Genomic DNA, 20,475 nt, shown 5'->3' with positions numbered 1-20,475 from the left:
TAGGTCAGTTTAACAGAGTAGTGGATGATTTTAGTTTAACAGAGTAGTGGATGGTTTTAGTTTAACAGAGTAGTGGATGGTTCTAGGTCAGTTTAACAGAGTAGTGGATGGTTCTAGATCAGTTTAACAGAGTAGTGGATGGTTTTAGGTCAGTTTAACAGAGTAGTGGATGGTTCTAGGTCAGTTTAACAGAGTAGTGGATGGTTTTAGGTCAGTTTAACAGAGTAGTGGATGGTTTTAGTTTAACAGAGTAGTGGATGGTTTTAGGTCAGTTTAACAGAGTAGTGGATGGTTTTAGGTCAGTTTAACAGAGTAGTGGATGGTTCTAGGTCAGTTTAACAGAGTAGTGGATGGTCCTAGGTCAGTTCGGCCGCCCTAATATACCCTTGGGTAATATACCCCTGCAAAATACCCCTGCAACGTCTGAGAGGTTTAGCGGGGAGAGTGTCCACCCACCTTTGGCCAGAGTTGGCATGGGGAACGGGATGCTGATCACTCCTTCCAGGTCCTCTATAGGGATCAGGGAACGTAGGATGGCTCGTATCCTGATGGCCTCACCCTTCCCAGCATGAATCAGCTGGAAAACACCCAACACCCCCCCTCAGGGAATGTCTGTATCCCAAATGTGATGAGCCTTAATGTGTCTGGACCCCAGGAAGATCGAGGCAGCAGCTAACGGGGGTCCGTAATAATGACAAAATACAACTAAAAATGCCCCCCTATTCCCTATATAGAACACTACTGTTGACCAGAGCCCTATTCCCTATATAGAACACTAGTGTTGACCAGAGCCCTATTCCCTATATAGAACACTACTGTTGACCAGAGCCCTATTCCCTATATAGAACACTACTGTTGACCAGAGCCCTATTCCCTATATAGAACACTACTGTTGACCAGAGCCCTATTCCCTATATAGAACACTACTGTTGACCAGAGCCCTATTCCCTATATAGAACACTACTGTTGACCAGAGCCCTATTCCCTATATAGAACACTAGTGTTGACCAGAGCCCTATTCCCTATATAGAACACTAGTGTTGACCAGAGCCCTATTCCCTATATAGAACACTACTGTTGACCAGGGCCCTATTCCCTATATAGAACACTACTGTTGACCAGAGCCCTATTCCCTATATAGAACACTAGTGTTGACCAGAGCCCTATTCCCTATATAGAACACTACTGTTGACCAGAGCCCTATTCCCTATATAGAACACTACTGTTGACCAGAGCCCTATTCCCTATTTAGAACACTACTGTTGACCAGAGCCCTATTCCCTATATAGAACACTACTGTTGACCAGGGCCCTATTCCCTATATAGAACACTACTGTTGACCAGAGCCCTATTCCCTATATAGAACACTACTGTTGACCAGAGCCCTATTCCCTATATAGAACACTACTGTTGACCAGAGCCCTATTCCCTATATAGAACACTACTGTTGACCAGAGCCCTATTCCCTATATAGAACACTACTGTTGACCAGAGCCCTATTCCCTATATAGTGCACTACTGTTGACCAGAGCCCTATTCCCTATATAGAACACTACTGTTGACCAGAGCCCTATTCCCTATATAGAACACTACTGTTGACCAGAGCCCTATTCCCTATATAGAACACTACTGTTGACCAGAGCCCTATTCCCTATATAGAACACTAGTGTTGACCAGAGCCCTATTCCCTATATAGAACACTACTGTTGACCAGAGCCCTATTCCCTATATAGAACACTACTGTTGACCAGAGCCCTATTCCCTATATAGAACACTACTGTTGACCAGAGCCCTATTCCCTATATAGAACACTACTGTTGACCAGAGCCCTATTCCCTATATAGAACACTACTGTTGACCAGAGCCCTATTCCCTATATAGAACACTAGTGTTGACCAGAGCCCTATTCCCTATATAGAACACTACTGTTGACCAGAGCCCTATTCCCTATATAGTGCACTACTGTTGACCAGAGCCCTATTCCCTATATAGAACACTACTGTTGACCAGAGCCCTATTCCCTATATAGAACACTACTGTTGACCAGAGCCCTATTCCCTATATAGAACACTACTGTTGACCAGAGCCCTATTCCCTATATAGAACACTACTGTTGACCAGAGCCCTATTCCCTATATAGTACACTACTGTTGACCAGAGCCCTATTCCCTATATAGAACACTACTGTTGACCAGAGCCCTATTCCCTATATAGAACACTAGTGTTGACCAGTGTGCAATAGACAGGACCCACTAGGCTTTGTTTGTCAGTCAATCAGTCAGTCAGTATGTCTGTCTAAGGCATTGACTCCCCCTCTATCTGTGACTCACATGCTTCTCAGGGGCGCAGCGCCCCAGCAGGTCTCTGTGTGTGTGTGTGTGTGTGTGTGTGTGTGTGTGTGTGTGTGTGACTCGCGTGCAGGTGCGTGTGTGTGTGTGTGTGTGACTCACGTGCTTCTCAGGGGCGCAGCGCCCCAGCAGGTCTCTGTGTGTGTGTGTGTGTGTGTGTGTGTGTGTGACTCGCGTGCAGGTGCGTGTGTGTGTGTGTGTGTGACTCACATGCTTCTCAGGGGCGCAGCGCCCCAGCAGGTCTCTGTGTGTGTGTGTGTGTGTGTGTGTGTGTGTGACTCGCGTGCAGGTGCGTGTGTGTGTGTGTGTGTGACTCACATGCTTCTCAGGGGCGCAGCGCCCCAGCAGGTCTCTGTGTGTGTGTGTGTGTGTGTGTGTGTGTGTGTGTGTGTGACTCGCGTGCAGGTGCGTGTGTGTGTGTGTGTGTGACTCACGTGCATCTCAGGGGCACAGCGCCCCAGCAGGTCTATGAGGGCTGCGTAGAAGGTCATTATAGCGTTTCCCATGTGAATAGTGTCGTCTTCCTCATCCTCCAATAACACCTCACTGCTGAGGACACACACACACACACACACACACACACACACACACACACACACACACACACCACACACACACACACACACACACACACAGTTTGGACACCTACTCATTCCAGGGTTCTAGAACACCTACTCATTCCAGGGTTCTAGAACACCTACTCATTCCAGGGTTCTAGAACACCTACTCATTCAAGGGTTTTTCTTTATTTTTTACTATTTTCTACATTGTAGAATAATAGTGAAGACATCAAAACTACGAAATAACACATATGGAATCAAGTAGTAACCAAAAAAAGTGTTAAACAAATCTAAATATATTTGATTTTGCCTTAATGACAACTTTGCACACTCTTGGCGTTCTCTCAACCAGCTTCATGAGGAATTAAGGAGTTCCCACATATGCTGAGCACTTGTTGGCTGATTTTCCTTCCCTCTGCGGTCCAACTCATCCAAAACCATCTCAATTGGGTTGATGTCGGGTGATTGTGGAGGCCAGGTCATCTGATGCAGCACTTCACCACTCTCCTTCTTGGTCAAATAGCCCTTACACAGCCTGGAGTTGTGTTGGGTCATTGTTTCTGAGTCTGATGCCTGATAAGAGTAGGGCAGACTATCTAAGGGACTTTTATAGGACACCTGGTAGCATGGCCAGACAGAACAGGAACACTGAGGAGTAATGAGGACATACTCTGGCACGGGGGAGGCAGGAGAGAGTCCAGAGGGAGGGAGAGTGGACGGCAGAGAACGAGGGGGGGGGGGGGGGGGGGGGAGTAGGGATGGATTTGGAGTTGGAAAGAGAGGAGAAAGGGAGAGGGCAAGAAGGTGAGAGAGAACGGGACAGAGAGACGTACTATAGAGGTAGGAGAAGAACCCATCCCTACAGTGTTAGGGTTAGAGCTAGCCCAGTTCAATGGAACCAACAGTGTCCTGCTATGGCAGGAGTACCTACAGTGTCCTGCTATGGCAGGTGTATCTACAGTGTCCTGCTATGATGGGGTATCTACAGTGTCCTGCTATGATGGGGTATCTACAGTGTCCTGATATGGCATGGGTACCTACAGTGTCCTGCTATGACAGGGGTATCTACAGTGTCCTGCTATGATGGGGTATCTACAGTGTCCTGCTATGATGGGGTATCTACAGTGTCCTGCTATGATGGGGTATCTACAGTGTCCTGCTGGCCTCTGAGGTAGGGGAGGGCCCGTCACTACAGGGGTACCTACAGTGTCCTGCTGGCCTCTGAGGTAGGGGAGGGCCCGTCTCTACAGGGGTCCTCTGATATCTTGATGGCTTCCATCATGGCTGCCAGGAGACCATTCCCCCCCTCTCCGCGCAGGGCGGGGCCAAAGCACTCGGGACGACGAATCAGCAGCCTCACCACCACGTTAGCGTTCTCCTCCACACTCTCACCTGATAGGACGACAGGTAAATAATGACATCATAACTACAATACCTCTCACCTGAGACCACGGGTAAAGATGTCAATAGAGACTTCAACACCTCAACCGTGGAAGTATTTAACTTCAACCAACCAATAACCAAGATCATCTACCAACCACAGTCCAATGTTATCATGAAATGAATGATTATAATGAAAATAACCAAGATCATCTACCAACCACAGTCGAATGTTATAATGAAATGAAGGATTATATGAAAATAACCAAGATCATCTACCAACCACAGTCGAATGTTATAATGAAATGAAGGATTATATGAAAATAACCAAGATTATCTACCAACCACAGTCAAATGTTATCATGAAATGAATGATTTTATGAAAATAACCAAGATTATCTACCAACCACAGTCAAATGTTATCATGAAATGAAGGATTTTATGAAAATAACCAAGATCATCTACCAACCACAGTCAAATGTTATCATGAAATGGATTATATGAAAATAACCAAGATCATCTACCAACCACAGTCGAATGTTATAATGAAATGAAGGATTTTATGAAAATAACCAAGATCATCTACCAACCACAGTCAAATGTTATCATGAAATGAAGGATTATATGAAAATAACCAAGATCATCTACCAACCACAGTCAAATGTTATCATGAAATGAAGGATTATATGAAAATAACCAAGACCATCTACCAACCACAGTCAAATGTTATAATGAAATGAAGGTTTATCGGCAATTGCCATAGGTAATAAATGCACATGTACCATTGCAGAACACTGCAAAGCGGAGGAAGTCGAGGTATCTCTCTCCTTCGACGGGGTTCCAGCCGATGTCAGGGTATCCTTTAGACACGAGCATGGAGCAGCTCTGGAGACCACAGCCAGCCAAGTACTGCACCACCTAGGGAAGAGGAGGCAGAGGGAGAGGGTTAGCAGGGAAAGGTCTGGCTCAGGACTTCACGCTGTCAGAGGGAAGAGGAGGCAGAGGGAGAGGGTTAGCAGGGAAAGGTCTGGCTCAGGACTTCATGCTGTCAGAGGGAAGAGGAGGCAGAGGGAGAGGGTTAGCAGGGAAAGGTCTGGCTCAGGACTTCATGCTGTCAGAGGGAAGAGGAGGCAGAGGGAGAGGGTTAGCAGGGAAAGGTCTGGCTCAGGACTTCACGCTGTCAGAGGGAGAGGGTTAGCAGGGAAAGGTCTGGCTCAGGACTTCACGCTGTCAGAGGGAATAGGAGGCAGAGGGAGAGGGTTAGCAGGGAAAGGTCTGGCTCAGGACTTCACGCTGTCAGAGGGAAGAGGAGCCAGAGGGAGAGGGTTAGCAGGGAAAGGTCTGGCTCAGGACTTCACGCTGTCAGAGGGAAGAGGAGGCAGAGGGAGAGGGTTAGAAAGGTCTGGCTCAGGACTTCATGCTGTCAGAGTCAGTGGAGGAAGGGAAAGTCACGGTGAGGCCAAGTTATGTCGCCAAACAGTCCACATCATTGGATAATGGATAGGATCCTGATTGTTGGTCCCAATAGATCAGTAAGGAGGACAGCAGAGCATTCTTAACTGTTAGGAATAATCTAGGATTCCAATTGAACCAGGAGTGGGGGACATCAGAGAGGAATAAACTAGGATTCCTATTGAACCAGGAGGAGCCCCACGGTGGAGGACACCAGAGAGGAATAAACTAGGATTCCTATTGAACCAGGAAGAGCCCCACGGTGGAGGACAACAGAGAGGAATAAACTAGGATTCCTATTGAACCAGGAGGAGCCCCACGGTGGAGGACACCAGAGAGGAATAAACTAGGATTCCTGTTGAACCAGGAGGAGCCCCACGGTGGAGGACACCAGAGAGGAATAAACTAGGATTCCTATTGAACCAGGAGGAGCCCCACGGTGGAGGACACCAGAGAGGAATAAACTAGGATTCCTATAGAACCAGGAGGAGCCCCACGGTGGAGGTCATCAGAGAGGAATAAACTAGGATTCCTATTGAACCAGGAGGAGCCCTACGGGGGAGGACACCAGAGAGGAATAAACTAGGATTCCTATTGAACCAGGAGGAGCCCCACGGGGGAGGACACCAGGGAGGAATAAACTAGGATTCCTATTGAACCTGAAGCAGCCCCACGGTGGAGGACATCAGAGAGGAATAAACTAGGATTCCTATTGAACCAGGAGGAGCCCCACGGTGGAGGACACCAGAGAGGAATAAACTAGGATTCCTATTGAACCAGGAGGAGCCCCACGGTGGAGGACACCAGAGAGGAATAAACTAGGATTCCTATTGAACCAGGAGGAGCCCCACGGTGGAGGACACCAGAGAGGAATAAACTAGGATTCCTATTGAACCAGGAGGAGCCCCACGGTGGAGGACACCAGAGAGGAATAAACTAGGATTCCTATTGAACCAGGAGGAGCCCCACGGGGGAGGACACCAGGGAGGAATAAACTAGGATTCCTATTGAACCTGAAGCAGCCCCACGGTGGAGGACATCAGAGAGGAATAAACTAGGATTCCTATTGAACCAGGAGGAGCCCCACGGTGGAGGACACCAGAGAGGAATAAACTAGGATTCCTATTGAACCAGGAGGAGCCCCACGGTGGAGGACACCAGAGAGGAATAAACTAGGATTCCTATTGAACCAGGAGGAGCCCCACGGTGGAGGACACCAGAGAGGAATAAACTAGGATTCCTATTGAACCAGGAGGAGCCCCACGGGGGAGGACACCAGGGAGGAATAAACTAGGATTCCTATTGAACCTGAAGCAGCCCCACGGTGGAGGACATCAGAGAGGAATAAACTAGGATTCCTATTGAACCAGGAGTTGCCCCACGGTGGAGGACACCAGAGAGGAATAAACTAGGATTCCTATTGAACCAGGAGGAGCCCCACGTGGAGGTCATCAGAGAGGAATAAACTAGGATTCCTATTGAACCAGGAGGAGCCCCACGTGGAGGTCATCAGAGAGGAATAAACTAGGATTCCTGTTGAACCAGGAGGAGCCCCACGGTGGAGGACACCAGAGAGGAATAAACTAGGATTCCTATTGAACCAGGAGGAGCCCCACGGGGGAGGACACCAGGGAGGAATAAACTAGGATTCCTATTGAACCTGAAGCAGCCCCACGGTGGAGGACATCAGAGAGGAATAAACTAGGATTCCTATTGAACCAGGAGGAGCCCCACGGGGGAGGACACCAGAGAGGAATAAACTAGGATTCCTATTGAACCAGGAGGAGCCCCACGGTGGAGGACACCAGAGAGGAATAAACTAGGATTCCTATTGAACCAGGAGGAGCCCCACGGGGGAGGACACCAGGGAGGAATAAACTAGGATTCCTATTGAACCTGAAGCAGCCCCACGGTGGAGGACATCAGAGAGGAATAAACTAGGATTCCTATTGAACCAGGAGGAGCCCCACGGTGGAGGACACCAGAGAGGAATAAACTAGGATTCCTATTGAACCTGAAGCAGCCCCACGGTGGAGGACATCAGAGAGGAATAAACTAGGATTCCTATTGAACCAGGAGGAGCCCCACGGTGGAGGACACCAGAGAGGAATAAACTAGGATTCCTATTGAACCAGGAGGAGCCCCACGTGGAGGTCATCAGAGAGGAATAAACTAGGATTCCTATTGAACCAGGAGGAGCCCCACGTGGAGGTCATCAGAGAGGAATAAACTAGGATTCCTATTGAACCAGGAGGAGCCCCACGGTGGAGGACACCAGAGAGTTCCTCTGCAGTCTTGTTATCTGCATATTGCTTCAAATGGGATGATTACCATCATTTAATCAACCAAACATGACCATTCGCTTGCTACTGCACCATACAGTACACATCTCTTGTTCACTACCAAACAGCTACATGTGAGCTTAGTTTACATTAAAGTGTACCTGTCTGTTCTCCTGGCGGTAGTCTTTAAATAACTCCAGACGTTCAGCTTCATTTATCATCTTAAACCTAGTTTGGTACTGTTTTTCTTACTTCAAACTGTTTGGGCACACTGTACCAATGGTATGAGGTATAGACTATAACCAGGGAACACTGTACCAATGGTATGAGGTATAGACTATATCCAGGGAACACTGTACCAATGGTATGAGGTATAGACTATAACCAGGGAACACTGTACCAATGGTATGAGGTATAGACTATATCCAGGGAATACTGTACCAATGGTATGAGGTATAGACTATAACCAGGGAACACTGTACCAATGGTATGAGGTATAGACTATATCCAGGGAACACTGTACCAATGGTATGAGGTATAGACTATATCCAGGGAACACTGTACCAATGGTATGAGGTATAGACTATATCCAGGGAATACTGTACCAATGGTATGAGGTATTGATGTACAGACTATATCCAGGGAATACTCTACCAATGGTATGAGGTATAGACTATATCCAGGGAACACTGTACCAATGGTATGAGGTATAGACTATAACCAGGGAACACTGTACCAATGGTATGATGTATAGACTATATCCAGGGAATACTCTACCAATGGTATGAGGTATAGACTATATCCAGGGAACACTGTACCAATGGTATGAGGTATAGACTATATCCAGGGAACACTGTACCAATGGTATGAGGTATAGACTATATCCAGGGAATACTGTACCAATGGTATGAGGTATTGATGTACAGACTATATCCAGGGAATACTCTACCAATGGTATGAGGTATAGACTATATCCAGGGAACACTGTACCAATGGTATGAGGTATAGACTATATCCAGGGAACACTGTACCAATGGTATGAGGTATAGATGTACAGACTATATCCAGGGAACACTGTACCAATGGTATGAGGTATAGACTATATCCAGGGAACACTGTACCAATGGTATGAGGTATTGACTATATCCAGGGAACACTGTACCAATGGTATGAGGTATAGACTATATCCAGGGAGCACTGTACCAATGGTATGAGGTATAGACTATATCCAGTGAATACTGTACCAATGGTATGAGGTATAGACTATATCCAGGGAACACTGTACCAATGGTATGAGGTATAGACTATAACCAGGGAACACTGTACCAATGGTATGAGGTATAGACCATATCCAGGGAATACTGTACCAATGGTATGAGGTATTGATGTACAGACTATATCCAGGGAATACTCTACCAATGGTATGAGGTATAGACTATATCCAGGGAACACTGTACCAATGGTATGAGGTATAGACTATATCCAGGGAACACTGTACCAATGGTATGAGGTATAGACTATATCCAGGGAACACTGTACCAATGGTATGAGGAATAGACTATATCCAGGGAACACTGTACCAATGGTATGAGGTATAGATGTACAGACTATATCCAGGGAACACTGTACCAATGGTATGAGGTATAGACTATATCCAGGGAACACTGTACCAATGGTATGAGGTATAGACTATATCCAGGGAATACTGTACCAATGGTATGAGGTATAGACTATATCCAGGGAATACTGTACCAATGGTATGAGGTATAGACTATATCCAGGGAATACTGTACCAATGGTATGAGGTATAGACTATATCCAGGGAACACTGTACCAATGGTATGAGGTATAGATGTACAGACTATAACCAGGGAACACTGTACCAATGGTATGAGGTATAGACTATATCCAGGGAACACTGTACCAATGGTATGAGGTATAGACTATAACCAGGGAACACTGTACCAATGGTATGAGGTATAGACTATATCCAGGGAACACTGTACCAATGGTATGAGGTATAGACTATATCCAGGGAATACTGTACCAATGGTATGAGGTATAGACTATATCCAGGGAATACTCTACCAATGGTATGAGGTATAGACTATATCCAGGGAACACTGTACCAATGGTATGAGGTATAGATGTACAGACTATAACCAGGGAACACTGTACCAATGGTATGAGGTATAGACTATATCCAGGGAACACTGTACCAATGGTATGAGGTATAGACTATATCCAGGGAACACTGTACCAATGGTATGAGGTATAGACTATATCCAGGGAATACTGTACCAATGGTATGAGGTATAGACTATAACCAGGGAACACTGTACCAATGGTATGAGGTATAGACTATATCCAGGGAATACTCTACCAATGGTATGAGGTATAGACTATATCCAGGGAACACTGTATGAGGTATAGACTATAACCAGGGAATACTGTACCAATGGTATGAGGTATAGACTATATCCAGGGAATACTGTACCAATGGTATGAGGTATAGACTATATCCAGGGAACACTGTACCAATGGTATGAGGTATAGACTATATCCAGGGAACACTGTATGAGGTATAGACTATAACCAGGGAATACTGTACCAATGGTATGAGGTATAGACTATATCCAGGGAACACTGTACCAATGGTATGAGGTATAGACTATATCCAGGGAACACTGTACCAATGGTACAGTACCTCTATACTGTACCTCTATACTGAATCTCCTCTATACTGTACCTCTATACTGAATCTCCTCTATACTGAATCTCCTCTATACTGTACCTCTATACTGAATCTCCTCTATACTGTACCTCCTCCATACTGTACCTCTATACTGTATCTCTATACTGTACCTCCTCTATACTGTACCTCTATACTGTACCTCCTCTATACTGTACCTCTATACTGTATCTCTATACTGTACCTCCTCTATACTGTACCTCCTCTATACTGTACCTCTATACTGAATCTCCTCTATACTGTACCTCTATACTGTATCTCTATACTGTACCTCTATACTGTACCTCTATACTGTACCTCTATACTGTACCTCCTCTATACTGTATCTCTATACTGTACCTCCTCTATACTGTATCTCTATACTGTACCTCTATACTGAATCTCCTCTATACTGTACCTCTATACTGAATCTCCTGTATACTGTATCTCTATACTGTACCTCCTCTATACTGTACCTCTATACTGTACCTCTATACTGTACCTCCTCTATACTGTACCTCTATACTGAATATCCTCTATACTGTACCTCTATACTGTACCTCTATACTGTATCTCTATACTGTACCTCCTCTATACTGTACCTCTATACTGTACCTCTATACTGTACCTCCTCTATACTGTACCTCTATACTGAATATCCTCTATACTGTACCTCTATACTGTACCTCTATACTGTATCTCTATACTGTACCTCCTCTATACTGTATCTCTATACTGTACCTCTATACTGAATCTCCTCTATACTGTACCTCTATACTGAACCTCCTCTATACTGTATCTCTATACTGTACCTCTATACTGAATCTCCTCTATACTGTACCTCTATACTGTACCTCCTCTATACTGTATCTCTATACTGTACCTCTATACTGTATCTCCTCTATACTGCACCTCTATACTGTACCTCCTCTATACTGTACCTCTATACTGTACCTCTATACTGTATCTCCTCTATACTGTATCTCTATACTGTATCTCTATACTGTATCTCCTCTATACTGTACCTCTATACTGTACCTCCTCTATACTGTACCTCTATACTGTATCTCTATACTGTATCTCCTCTATACTGTACCTCTATACTGTACCTCCTCTATACTGTACCTCTATACTGTACCTCTATACTGTATCTCCTCTATACTGTACCTCTATACTGTACCTCCTCTATACTGTATCTCTATACTGTACCTCTATACTGTACCTCTATACTGTATCTCCTCTATACTGTACCTCTATACTGTACCTCCTCTATACTGTACCTCTATACTGTATCTCCTCTATACTGTACCTCTATACTGCATCTCTATACTGTACCTCTATACTGTATCTCCTCTATACTGTACCTCCTCTATACTGTACCTCTATACTGTACCTCCTCTATACTGTACCTCTATACTGTATCTCTATACTCTACCTCTATACTGCATCTCTATACTGTACCTCTATACTGTATCTCCTCTATACTGTACCTCTATACTGTACCTCTATACTTTATCTCCTCTATACTGTATCTCTATACTGTATCTATATACTGTATCTATATACTGTACCTCTACTGTATCTCCTCTATACTGTACCTCTATACTGTACCTCTATACTGTACCTCTATACTGTACCTCCTCTATACTGTACCTCTATACTGTATCTCCTCTATACTGTATCTCTTACTGTATCTATATACTGTATCTATATACTGTACCTCTACTGTATCTCTATACTGTATCTCTATACTGTACCTCTATACTGTACCTCTATACTGTACCTCTATACTGTATCTCCTCTATACTGTACCTCTATACTGTACCTCTATACTGTACCTCTATACTGTATCTCTATACTGTACCTATACGTTGGGTACAGAGTGGGCTGAACAAGTTTGTTTGCTGGTAGAGTTGGGCCTCGTCTTACTTTCTCCAGGTCTGGTTCCCTCAGGGCCAGAGCCAGTTCGTTGTTGTCCATCACAGAGGCAGCGGCCACATCTAGTGGAGTAGAGCCTCGCATGGAGGGAGACGCTGGGGACACAGAGAGAAGGGGGGCAACACACACAGAGGGAGGGAGGGAGGGAGGGCAAAACACACAGAGAGAGAAGGAGGGCAACACACACAGAGAGAGAAGGAGGGCAAAAACACAGAGAGAGAAGGAGGACAACCCACACAGAGGGAGGGCAACACACACAGAGAGAGGGAGGGCAACACACACACAGAGATAAGGAGGGCACACACACAGAGGGAGGCAGGGCAACACACACAGAGGGAGGGATGGCATCACACACAGAGAGACAAGGAGGGCAACACACACAGAGAGGGAGAGAGAGACACACACAGAGAGGGAGAGAGATACACACACAGAGAGGGAGAGAGAGACACACACAGAGAGGGAGAGAGAGACACACACAGAGAGGGAGAGAGAGACACACACACAGAGAGAGGGAGAGAGAGACACACACAGAGAGGGAGAGAGAGCCACACACAGAGAGGGGGAGAGAGAGAGAGACACAGACAGCGAGAGAGAGAGCCACACACAGAGAGGGAGAGAGACACACACAGAGAGGGAGAGAGAGACACACACAGAGAGAGAGAGAGAGAGAGAGAGACACATAGAGGGAGAGAGAGACACACACAGAGGGAGAGAGACACACACAGAGAGGGAGAGAGAGACACACAGAGAGGGAGGGAGGGCAAAACACAGAGAGAGAAGGAGGGTACCACACACAGAGAGAGAGAGAGACACACACACAGAGAGACAAGGAGGGCAACACACACACAGAGAGAGAAGGAGGGCAACACACAGAGAGAGAGAGAGAGAGAGACACACACACACAGAGACAAGGAGGGCAACACAAACACAGAGAGAGAAGGAGGGCAACACACAAAGAGAGAGAAGGAGGGCAACACACACAGAGAGAGAAGGAGGGCAACACACAGAGAGAGAAGGAGGGCAACACACACAGAGAGAGAATGAGGGCAACACACAGAGAGAGAAGGAGGGCAACACACACAGAGAGAGAAGGAGGGCAACACACAGAGAGAGAAGGAGGGCAACACACACAGAGAGACAAGGAGGGCAAAACACACATAGAGACAAGGAGGGCAACACACACAGAGAGGGAGACACACACAGAGAGAGAAGGAGGGCAAGACACACAGAGAGGGAGAGAGAGACACACACACACACACACACACACACCATTATCTCCAGCAAGCTAAAGCGTCAGTTAAAACCTATGGAGCATACCAAAGCACCCCAGATCTCATCAGATACAAATGGAAAGACAACGGCTGCATCCAGCATAGAAAGTGCCCTACTTTCACTGTAAATCCTTTCGTCTCTGGTCAGCAGTAGAGCACGACGTAGTGAATAGGGAGCCATTTTAGACACTCACCAAGCCCGACGCTGCTGTTCTCCAGCAGGTAGCTGAGGTGGTCGAACATGGCTTTCTGGTTCTGTCTACTGATGCGACAGAAGTAACACAGGAAACGACAGCAGTTGGCCACCATCTTAGGGAAGGTGATTTCCTGGAACAGACAAGTAACAGACAAGGAACAGACCAGTCAACGCTGTTTTACTCTGCTTTCCAAATGTTACACAGTGAACGGGACAGGAAGTGACGTTAGAAGTGTTACACAGTGAACGGGACAGGAAGTGACGTTAGAAGTGTTACACAGTGAACGGGACAGGAAGTGACGTTAGAAGTGTTACACAGTGAACGGGACAGGAAGTGACGTTAGAAGTGTTACACAGTGAACGGGACAGGAAGTGACGTTAGAAGTGTTACACAGTAAACGGGACAGTAAGTGACATTAGAAGTGTTACACAGTGAACGGGACAGGAAGTGACGTTAGAAGTGTTACACAGTGAACGGGACAGGAAGTGACATTAGAAGTGTTACACAGTGAACAGGACAGGAAGTGACATTAGAAATGTTACACAGTGAACGGGACAGGAAGTGACATTAGAAATGTTAGCAGAATTACAACGACGTGACATCAATGAATAATCAATGAACAAATAAATAATGTATGTATGTAATACATGTATCACTAGCCACTTTAAACTATGCCACTTTGTTTACATACTCTACATTACTCATATGTATATGTATATACTGTACTCTATACCATCTACTGCATCTTTATGTAATACATGTATCACTAGCCACTAAACTATGCCACTTTATATCTTGTTTACATACTCTACATTACTCATCTCATATGTATATACTGTACTCTATACCATCTACTGCATCTTGCCTATGCCGTTCTGTACCATCACTCATTCATATATCTTTATGTACATATTCTTTATCCCTTTACACTTGTGTGTATAAGGTAGTAGTTTTGGAATTGTTAGTTAGATTACTTGTTGGTTATTACTGCATTGTCGGAACTAGAAGCACAAGCATTTCGCTACACTCGCATTAACATCTGCTAACCATGTGTATGTGACAAATAAAATTTGATTTGAACAATGACATGACATCAATAAACTATCAATCACTCATGACATATCAATCACTCATGACATATCAATCACTAATGATATCAATTAATTATCAATCAACAATGACATGACATCAATGATCTATCAATCACTAATGATATCAATGAATTATCAATCAACAATTACATCAATGATCTATCAATCACTAATGACATGACATCTGGGCCCAACGCAGCTCAGAGTGCTGATCTGGGAACAGTTTTGCCATTTACATGGTGAAGGGTTATAGGGACTGGTTGAACCTGATGCTAGATAAAAACTGATCAAAACTGATTAAAAATACACAGATGGAACAAATTTAATTAGAACAAAATAAACCCTCCTTCAAACAGCACACACACACACACACACACACACACACACACACACACACACACACAACCACACACACACAACCACACACACACACACACACACACACACACACACACACACACACACACACACACACACACACACACACACACACCCTTATGAGCAGTTACCTTGGATTCCCCTCCACTCAGCACGTTAACCATCACCTCCATGACCGTCTCATGCATTCCCAGAGCTCTCATCAGGTTGGGATGCTGATAGAACACCTTGTTGTTCATGATGTCTCTGTAGACAGACCAGACCAAGAGACAGGCAGGTAAACAAGCAGAGCTCTCATCAGGTTAGGATGCTGATAGAACACCTTGTTGTGTCTCTGTAGAGAGACCAGACCAAGAGACAGGCAGGTAAACAAGCAGAGCTCTCATCAGGTTAGGATGCTGATAGAACACCTTGTTGTGTCTCTGTAGAGAGACCAGACCAAGAGACAGGCAGGTAAACAAGCAGAGCTCTCATCAGGTTAGGATGCTGATAGAACACCGTGTTGTGTCTCTGTAGAGAGATCAGACCAAGAGACAGGCAGGTAAACAAGCAGAGCTCTCATCAGGTTAGGATGCTGATAGAACACCTTGTTGTTCATGATGTCTCTGTAAAGAGACCAGACCAAGAGACAGGCAGATAAACAAGCAGTGTGTAGTGTAGAGCCCTTACCCCAGTTAGTATGTAGTGTGTAGTATGTAGTGTGTAGTATCTAGTGTGTAGTGTGTAGTGTGTAGTGTGTAGTATGTAGTGTGTAGTGTGTAGTATGTAGTGTGTAGTGTGTAGTGTGTAGTATCTAGTGTGTAGTGTGTAGTGTGTAGTATGTAGTGTGTAGTATGTAGTATGTAGTGTGTAGTGTGTAGTATGTAGTATGTAGTGTGTAGTGTGTAGTATCTAGTATGTAGTATGTAGTGTGTAGTGTGTAGTGTGTAGTGTAGAGCCCTTACCTCAGCCCTCTGATCATCAGTTTCTCCTCCTCACGCCCCATGCTGAAGGGTTAGTATGTAGTATGTAGTGTGTAGTATGTAGTATGTAGTGTGTAGTATGTAGTGTGTAGTATGTAGTGTGTAGTGTGTAGTATGTAGTGTGTAGTGTGTAGTGTGTAGTATCTAGTGTGTAGTGTGTAGTGTGTAGTATGTAGTGTGTAGTATGTAGTATGTAGTGTGTAGTGTGTAGTATGTAGTATGTAGTGTGTAGTGTGTAGTATCTAGTATGTAGTATGTAGTATGTAGTATGTAGTGTGTAGTGTAGAGCCCTTGCCCTCTGATCATCAGTTTCTCCTCCTCACGCCCCATGCTGAAGGGTTAGTATGTAGTGTGTAGTATGTAGTGTGTAGTATGTAGTGTGTAGTATGTAGTGTGTAGTGTGTAGTGTGTAGTATGTAGTATGTAGTGTGTAGTGTGTAGTATGTAGTGTGTAGTATGTAGTGTGTAGTATGTAGTGTGTAGTATGTAGTATGTAGTATGTAGTGTGTAGTATGTAGTATGTAGTGTGTAGTGTGTAGTATCTAGTATGTAGTATGTAGTGTGTAGTGTGTAGTGTGTAGTGTGTAGTGTAGAGCCCTTACCCCAGCCCTCTGATCATCAGTTTCTCCTCCTCACGCCCCATGCTGAAGGGTTAGTATGTAGTATGTAGTGTGTAGTATGTAGTGTGTAGTATGTAGTGTGTAGTATGTAGTGTGTAGTATGTAGTGTGTAGTATGTAGTGTGTAGTGTGTAGTGTGTAGTGTGTAGTATGTAGTATGTAGTGTGTAGTGTGTAGTGTGTAGTGTGTAGTATGTAGTGTGTAGTATGTAGTGTGTAGTATGTAGTATGTAGTATGTAGTGTGTAGTATGTAGTATGTAGTGTGTAGTGTGTAGTATCTAGTATGTAGTATGTAGTGTGTAGTGTGTAGTGTGTAGTGTGTAGTGTAGAGCCCTTACCCCAGCCCTCTGATCATCAGTTTCTCCTCCTCACGCCCCATGCTGAAGGGTTAGTATGTAGTATGTAGTGTGTAGTATGTAGTATGTAGTGTGTAGTATGTAGTGTGTAGTATGTAGTATGTAGTATGCAGTATATAGTATGTAGTGTGTAGTATGTAGTATGTAGTATGTAGTATGTAGTGTGTAGTATGTAGTATGTAGTATGTAGTATGTAGTGTGTAGTATGTAGTGTGTAGTATGTAGTGTGTAGTATGTAGTAGTAGTATGTAGTATGTAGTGTAGAGCCCTTACCCCAGCCCTCTGATCATCAGTTTCTCCTCCTCACGCCCCATGCGTACAGACAACAGCGATCTGATCTGTCCCAGCGACGCCAGCAGTTTGATGGTGTCCTCCACGGAGACTGAGTTGATGGTGTAGGCCTTGGGCAGGGCCCGGACCTGGCCCCCGATGCCGTCGTACTGACGGTGGAGTAGGACAAACATGGCTCTGATCAGCTCTGGGTCCTCCATGATGCTCTCCTGGGCCCAGCGTACCATGGTCTCACTGATCAGCTGCTGCAACGTGCCTGAAGGACCGGAGGCAACGCACCGCGGTCAGACACACAGCAAAGCACTGGGACAAGGACAAATGGTCTACTCTCTCTATTCAGACAGAGACAGAGAGAGAGAGAGAGAGAGAGAGAGAGAGAGAGAGAGAGAGAGAGAGAGAGAGAGACAGAGAGAGAGAGAGAGACAGACACACAGAGACACAGAGAGAGAGAGAGATAGAGACAGACAAACAGAGACAGACAGACCCAGAAAAGGACCAGCTGTCTAACCAACTCATACCTGATGCTAGATCTGTTAGTGCTGTCTAACCAACTCGTACCTGATGCCAGATATGTTAGTGCTGTCTAATCAACTCATACCTGATGCCAGATCTGTTAGTGCTGTCTAATCAACTCATACCTGATGCCAGATCTGTTAGTGCTGTCTAATCAACTCATACCTGATGCCAGATCTGTTAGTGCTGTCTAATCAACTCATACCTGATGCTAGATCTGTTAGTGCTGTCTAATCAACTCATACCTGATGCTAGATCTGTTAGTGCTGTCTAATCAACTCATACCTGATGCTAGATCTGTTAGTGCTGTCTAATCAACTCATACCTAATGCCAGATCTGTTAGTGCTGTCTAATCAACTCATACCTGATGCCAGATCTGTTAGTGCTGTCTAATGAACTCATACTTGATCTCAGATCTGTTAGTGCTGTCTAATCAACTCATACCTGATCTCAGATCTGTTAGTGCTGTCTAATCAACTCATACCTGATCTCAGATCTGTTAGTGCTGTCTAATCAACTCATACCTGATGCCAGATCTGTTAGTGCTGTCTAATCAACTCATACTTGATCTCAGATCTGTTAGTGCTGTCTAATCAACTCATACCTGATCTCAGATCTGTTAGTGCTGTCTAATCAACTCATACCTGATCTCAGATCTGTTAGTGCTGTCTAATCAACTCATACTTGATCTCAGATCTGTTAGTGCTGTCTAATCAACTCATACCTGATGCCAGATCTGTTAGTGCTGTCTAATCAACTCATACCTGATCTCAGATCTGTTAGTGCTGTCTAATCAACTCATACCTGATCTCAGATCTGTTAGTGCTGTCTAATCAACTCATACTTGATCTCAGATCTGTTAGTGCTGTCTAATCAACTCATACCTGATCTCAGATCTGTTAGTGCTGTCTAATCAACTCATACTTGATCTCAGATCTGTTAGTGCTGTCTAATCAACTCATACCTGATGCTAGATCTGTTAGTGCTGTCTAATCAACTCATACCTGATGCCAGATCTGTTAGTGCTGTCTAATCAACTCATACATGATGCTAGATCTGTTAGTGCTGTCTAATCAACTCATACCTGATGCTAGATCTGTTAGTTCTGTCTAATCAACTCATACCTGATGCTAGATCTGTTAGTGCTGTCTAATCAACTCATACCTGATGCTAGATCTGTTAGTGCTGTCTAATCAACTCATTCCTGATGCTAGATCTGTTAGTGCTGTCTAACCAACATACCTGATGCTAGACTGTGTCCTACAGAGAGAAGGCTGTCTGTAACAGATCTGTTAGTGCTGTCTAACCAACTCATACTTGATCTCAGATCTGTTAGTGCTGTCTAATCAACTCATACTTGATCTCAGATCTGTTAGTGCTGTCTAACCAACATACCTGATGCTAGACTGTGTCCTACAGAGAGAAGGCTGTCTGTAACACTGTGTCCTACAGAGAGAAGGCTGTCTGTAACACTGTGTCCTACAGAGAGAAGGCTGTCTGTAACACTGTGTCCTACAGAGAGAAGGCTGTCTGTAACACTGTGTCCTACAGAGAGAAGGCTGTCTGTAACACTGTGTCCTACAGAGAGAAGGCTGTCTGTAACACTGTGTCCTACAGAGAGAAGGCTGTCTGTAACACTGTGTCCTACAGAGAGAAGGCTGTCTGTAACACTGTGTCCTACAGAGAGAAGGCTGTCTGTAAACACTGTGTCCTACAGAGAGAAGGCTGTCTGTAAACACTGTGTCCTACAGAGAGAAGGCTGTCTGTAACACTGTGTCCTACAGAGAGAAGGCTGTCTGTAACACTGTGTCCTACAGAGAGAAGGCTGTCTGTAAACACTGTGTCCTACAGAGAGAAGGCTGTCTGTAACACTGTGTCCTACAGAGAGAAGGCTGTCTGTAAACACTGTGTCCTACAGAGAGAAGGCTGTCTGTAACACTGTGTCCTACAGAGAGAAGGCTGTCTGTAACACTGTGTCCTACAGAGAGAAGGCTGTCTGTAACACTGTGTCCTACAGAGAGAAGGCTGTCTGTAACACTGTGTCCTACAGAGAGAAGGCTGTCTGTAACACTGTGTCCTACAGAGAGGCTGTCTGTAAACACTGT

General features: G+C 44.9%; 1 protein-coding gene across 1 annotated transcript in view; it reads right to left on the bottom strand.

Moving 5' to 3' along the window:
* LOC110511675 (ryanodine receptor 2-like) overlaps positions 1 to 20,475 on the bottom strand; it is a 532,917-nt gene that overhangs the window by 171,048 nt on the left and 341,394 nt on the right. The window contains exons 42-49 of the mRNA XM_036989200.1: positions 17,839 to 18,112; positions 15,760 to 15,874; positions 14,157 to 14,289; positions 12,683 to 12,786; positions 5,071 to 5,206; positions 4,114 to 4,300; positions 2,783 to 2,897; positions 457 to 577 (exon numbers count right to left, since the gene is read on the bottom strand). Of these exons, the coding sequence (XP_036845095.1) occupies positions 457 to 577; positions 2,783 to 2,897; positions 4,114 to 4,300; positions 5,071 to 5,206; positions 12,683 to 12,786; positions 14,157 to 14,289; positions 15,760 to 15,874; positions 17,839 to 18,112 (1,185 nt within the window). The remainder of the gene's footprint in view (positions 1 to 456; positions 578 to 2,782; positions 2,898 to 4,113; positions 4,301 to 5,070; positions 5,207 to 12,682; positions 12,787 to 14,156; positions 14,290 to 15,759; positions 15,875 to 17,838; positions 18,113 to 20,475) is intronic.

Source organism: Oncorhynchus mykiss, chromosome 1 (genome assembly GCF_013265735.2).
Source record: "Oncorhynchus mykiss isolate Arlee chromosome 1, USDA_OmykA_1.1, whole genome shotgun sequence".
In the NCBI taxonomy this organism is placed as follows: Eukaryota; Metazoa; Chordata; class Actinopteri; order Salmoniformes; family Salmonidae; genus Oncorhynchus; species Oncorhynchus mykiss.
This window is presented reverse-complemented; position numbering and strand designations above follow the sequence as displayed.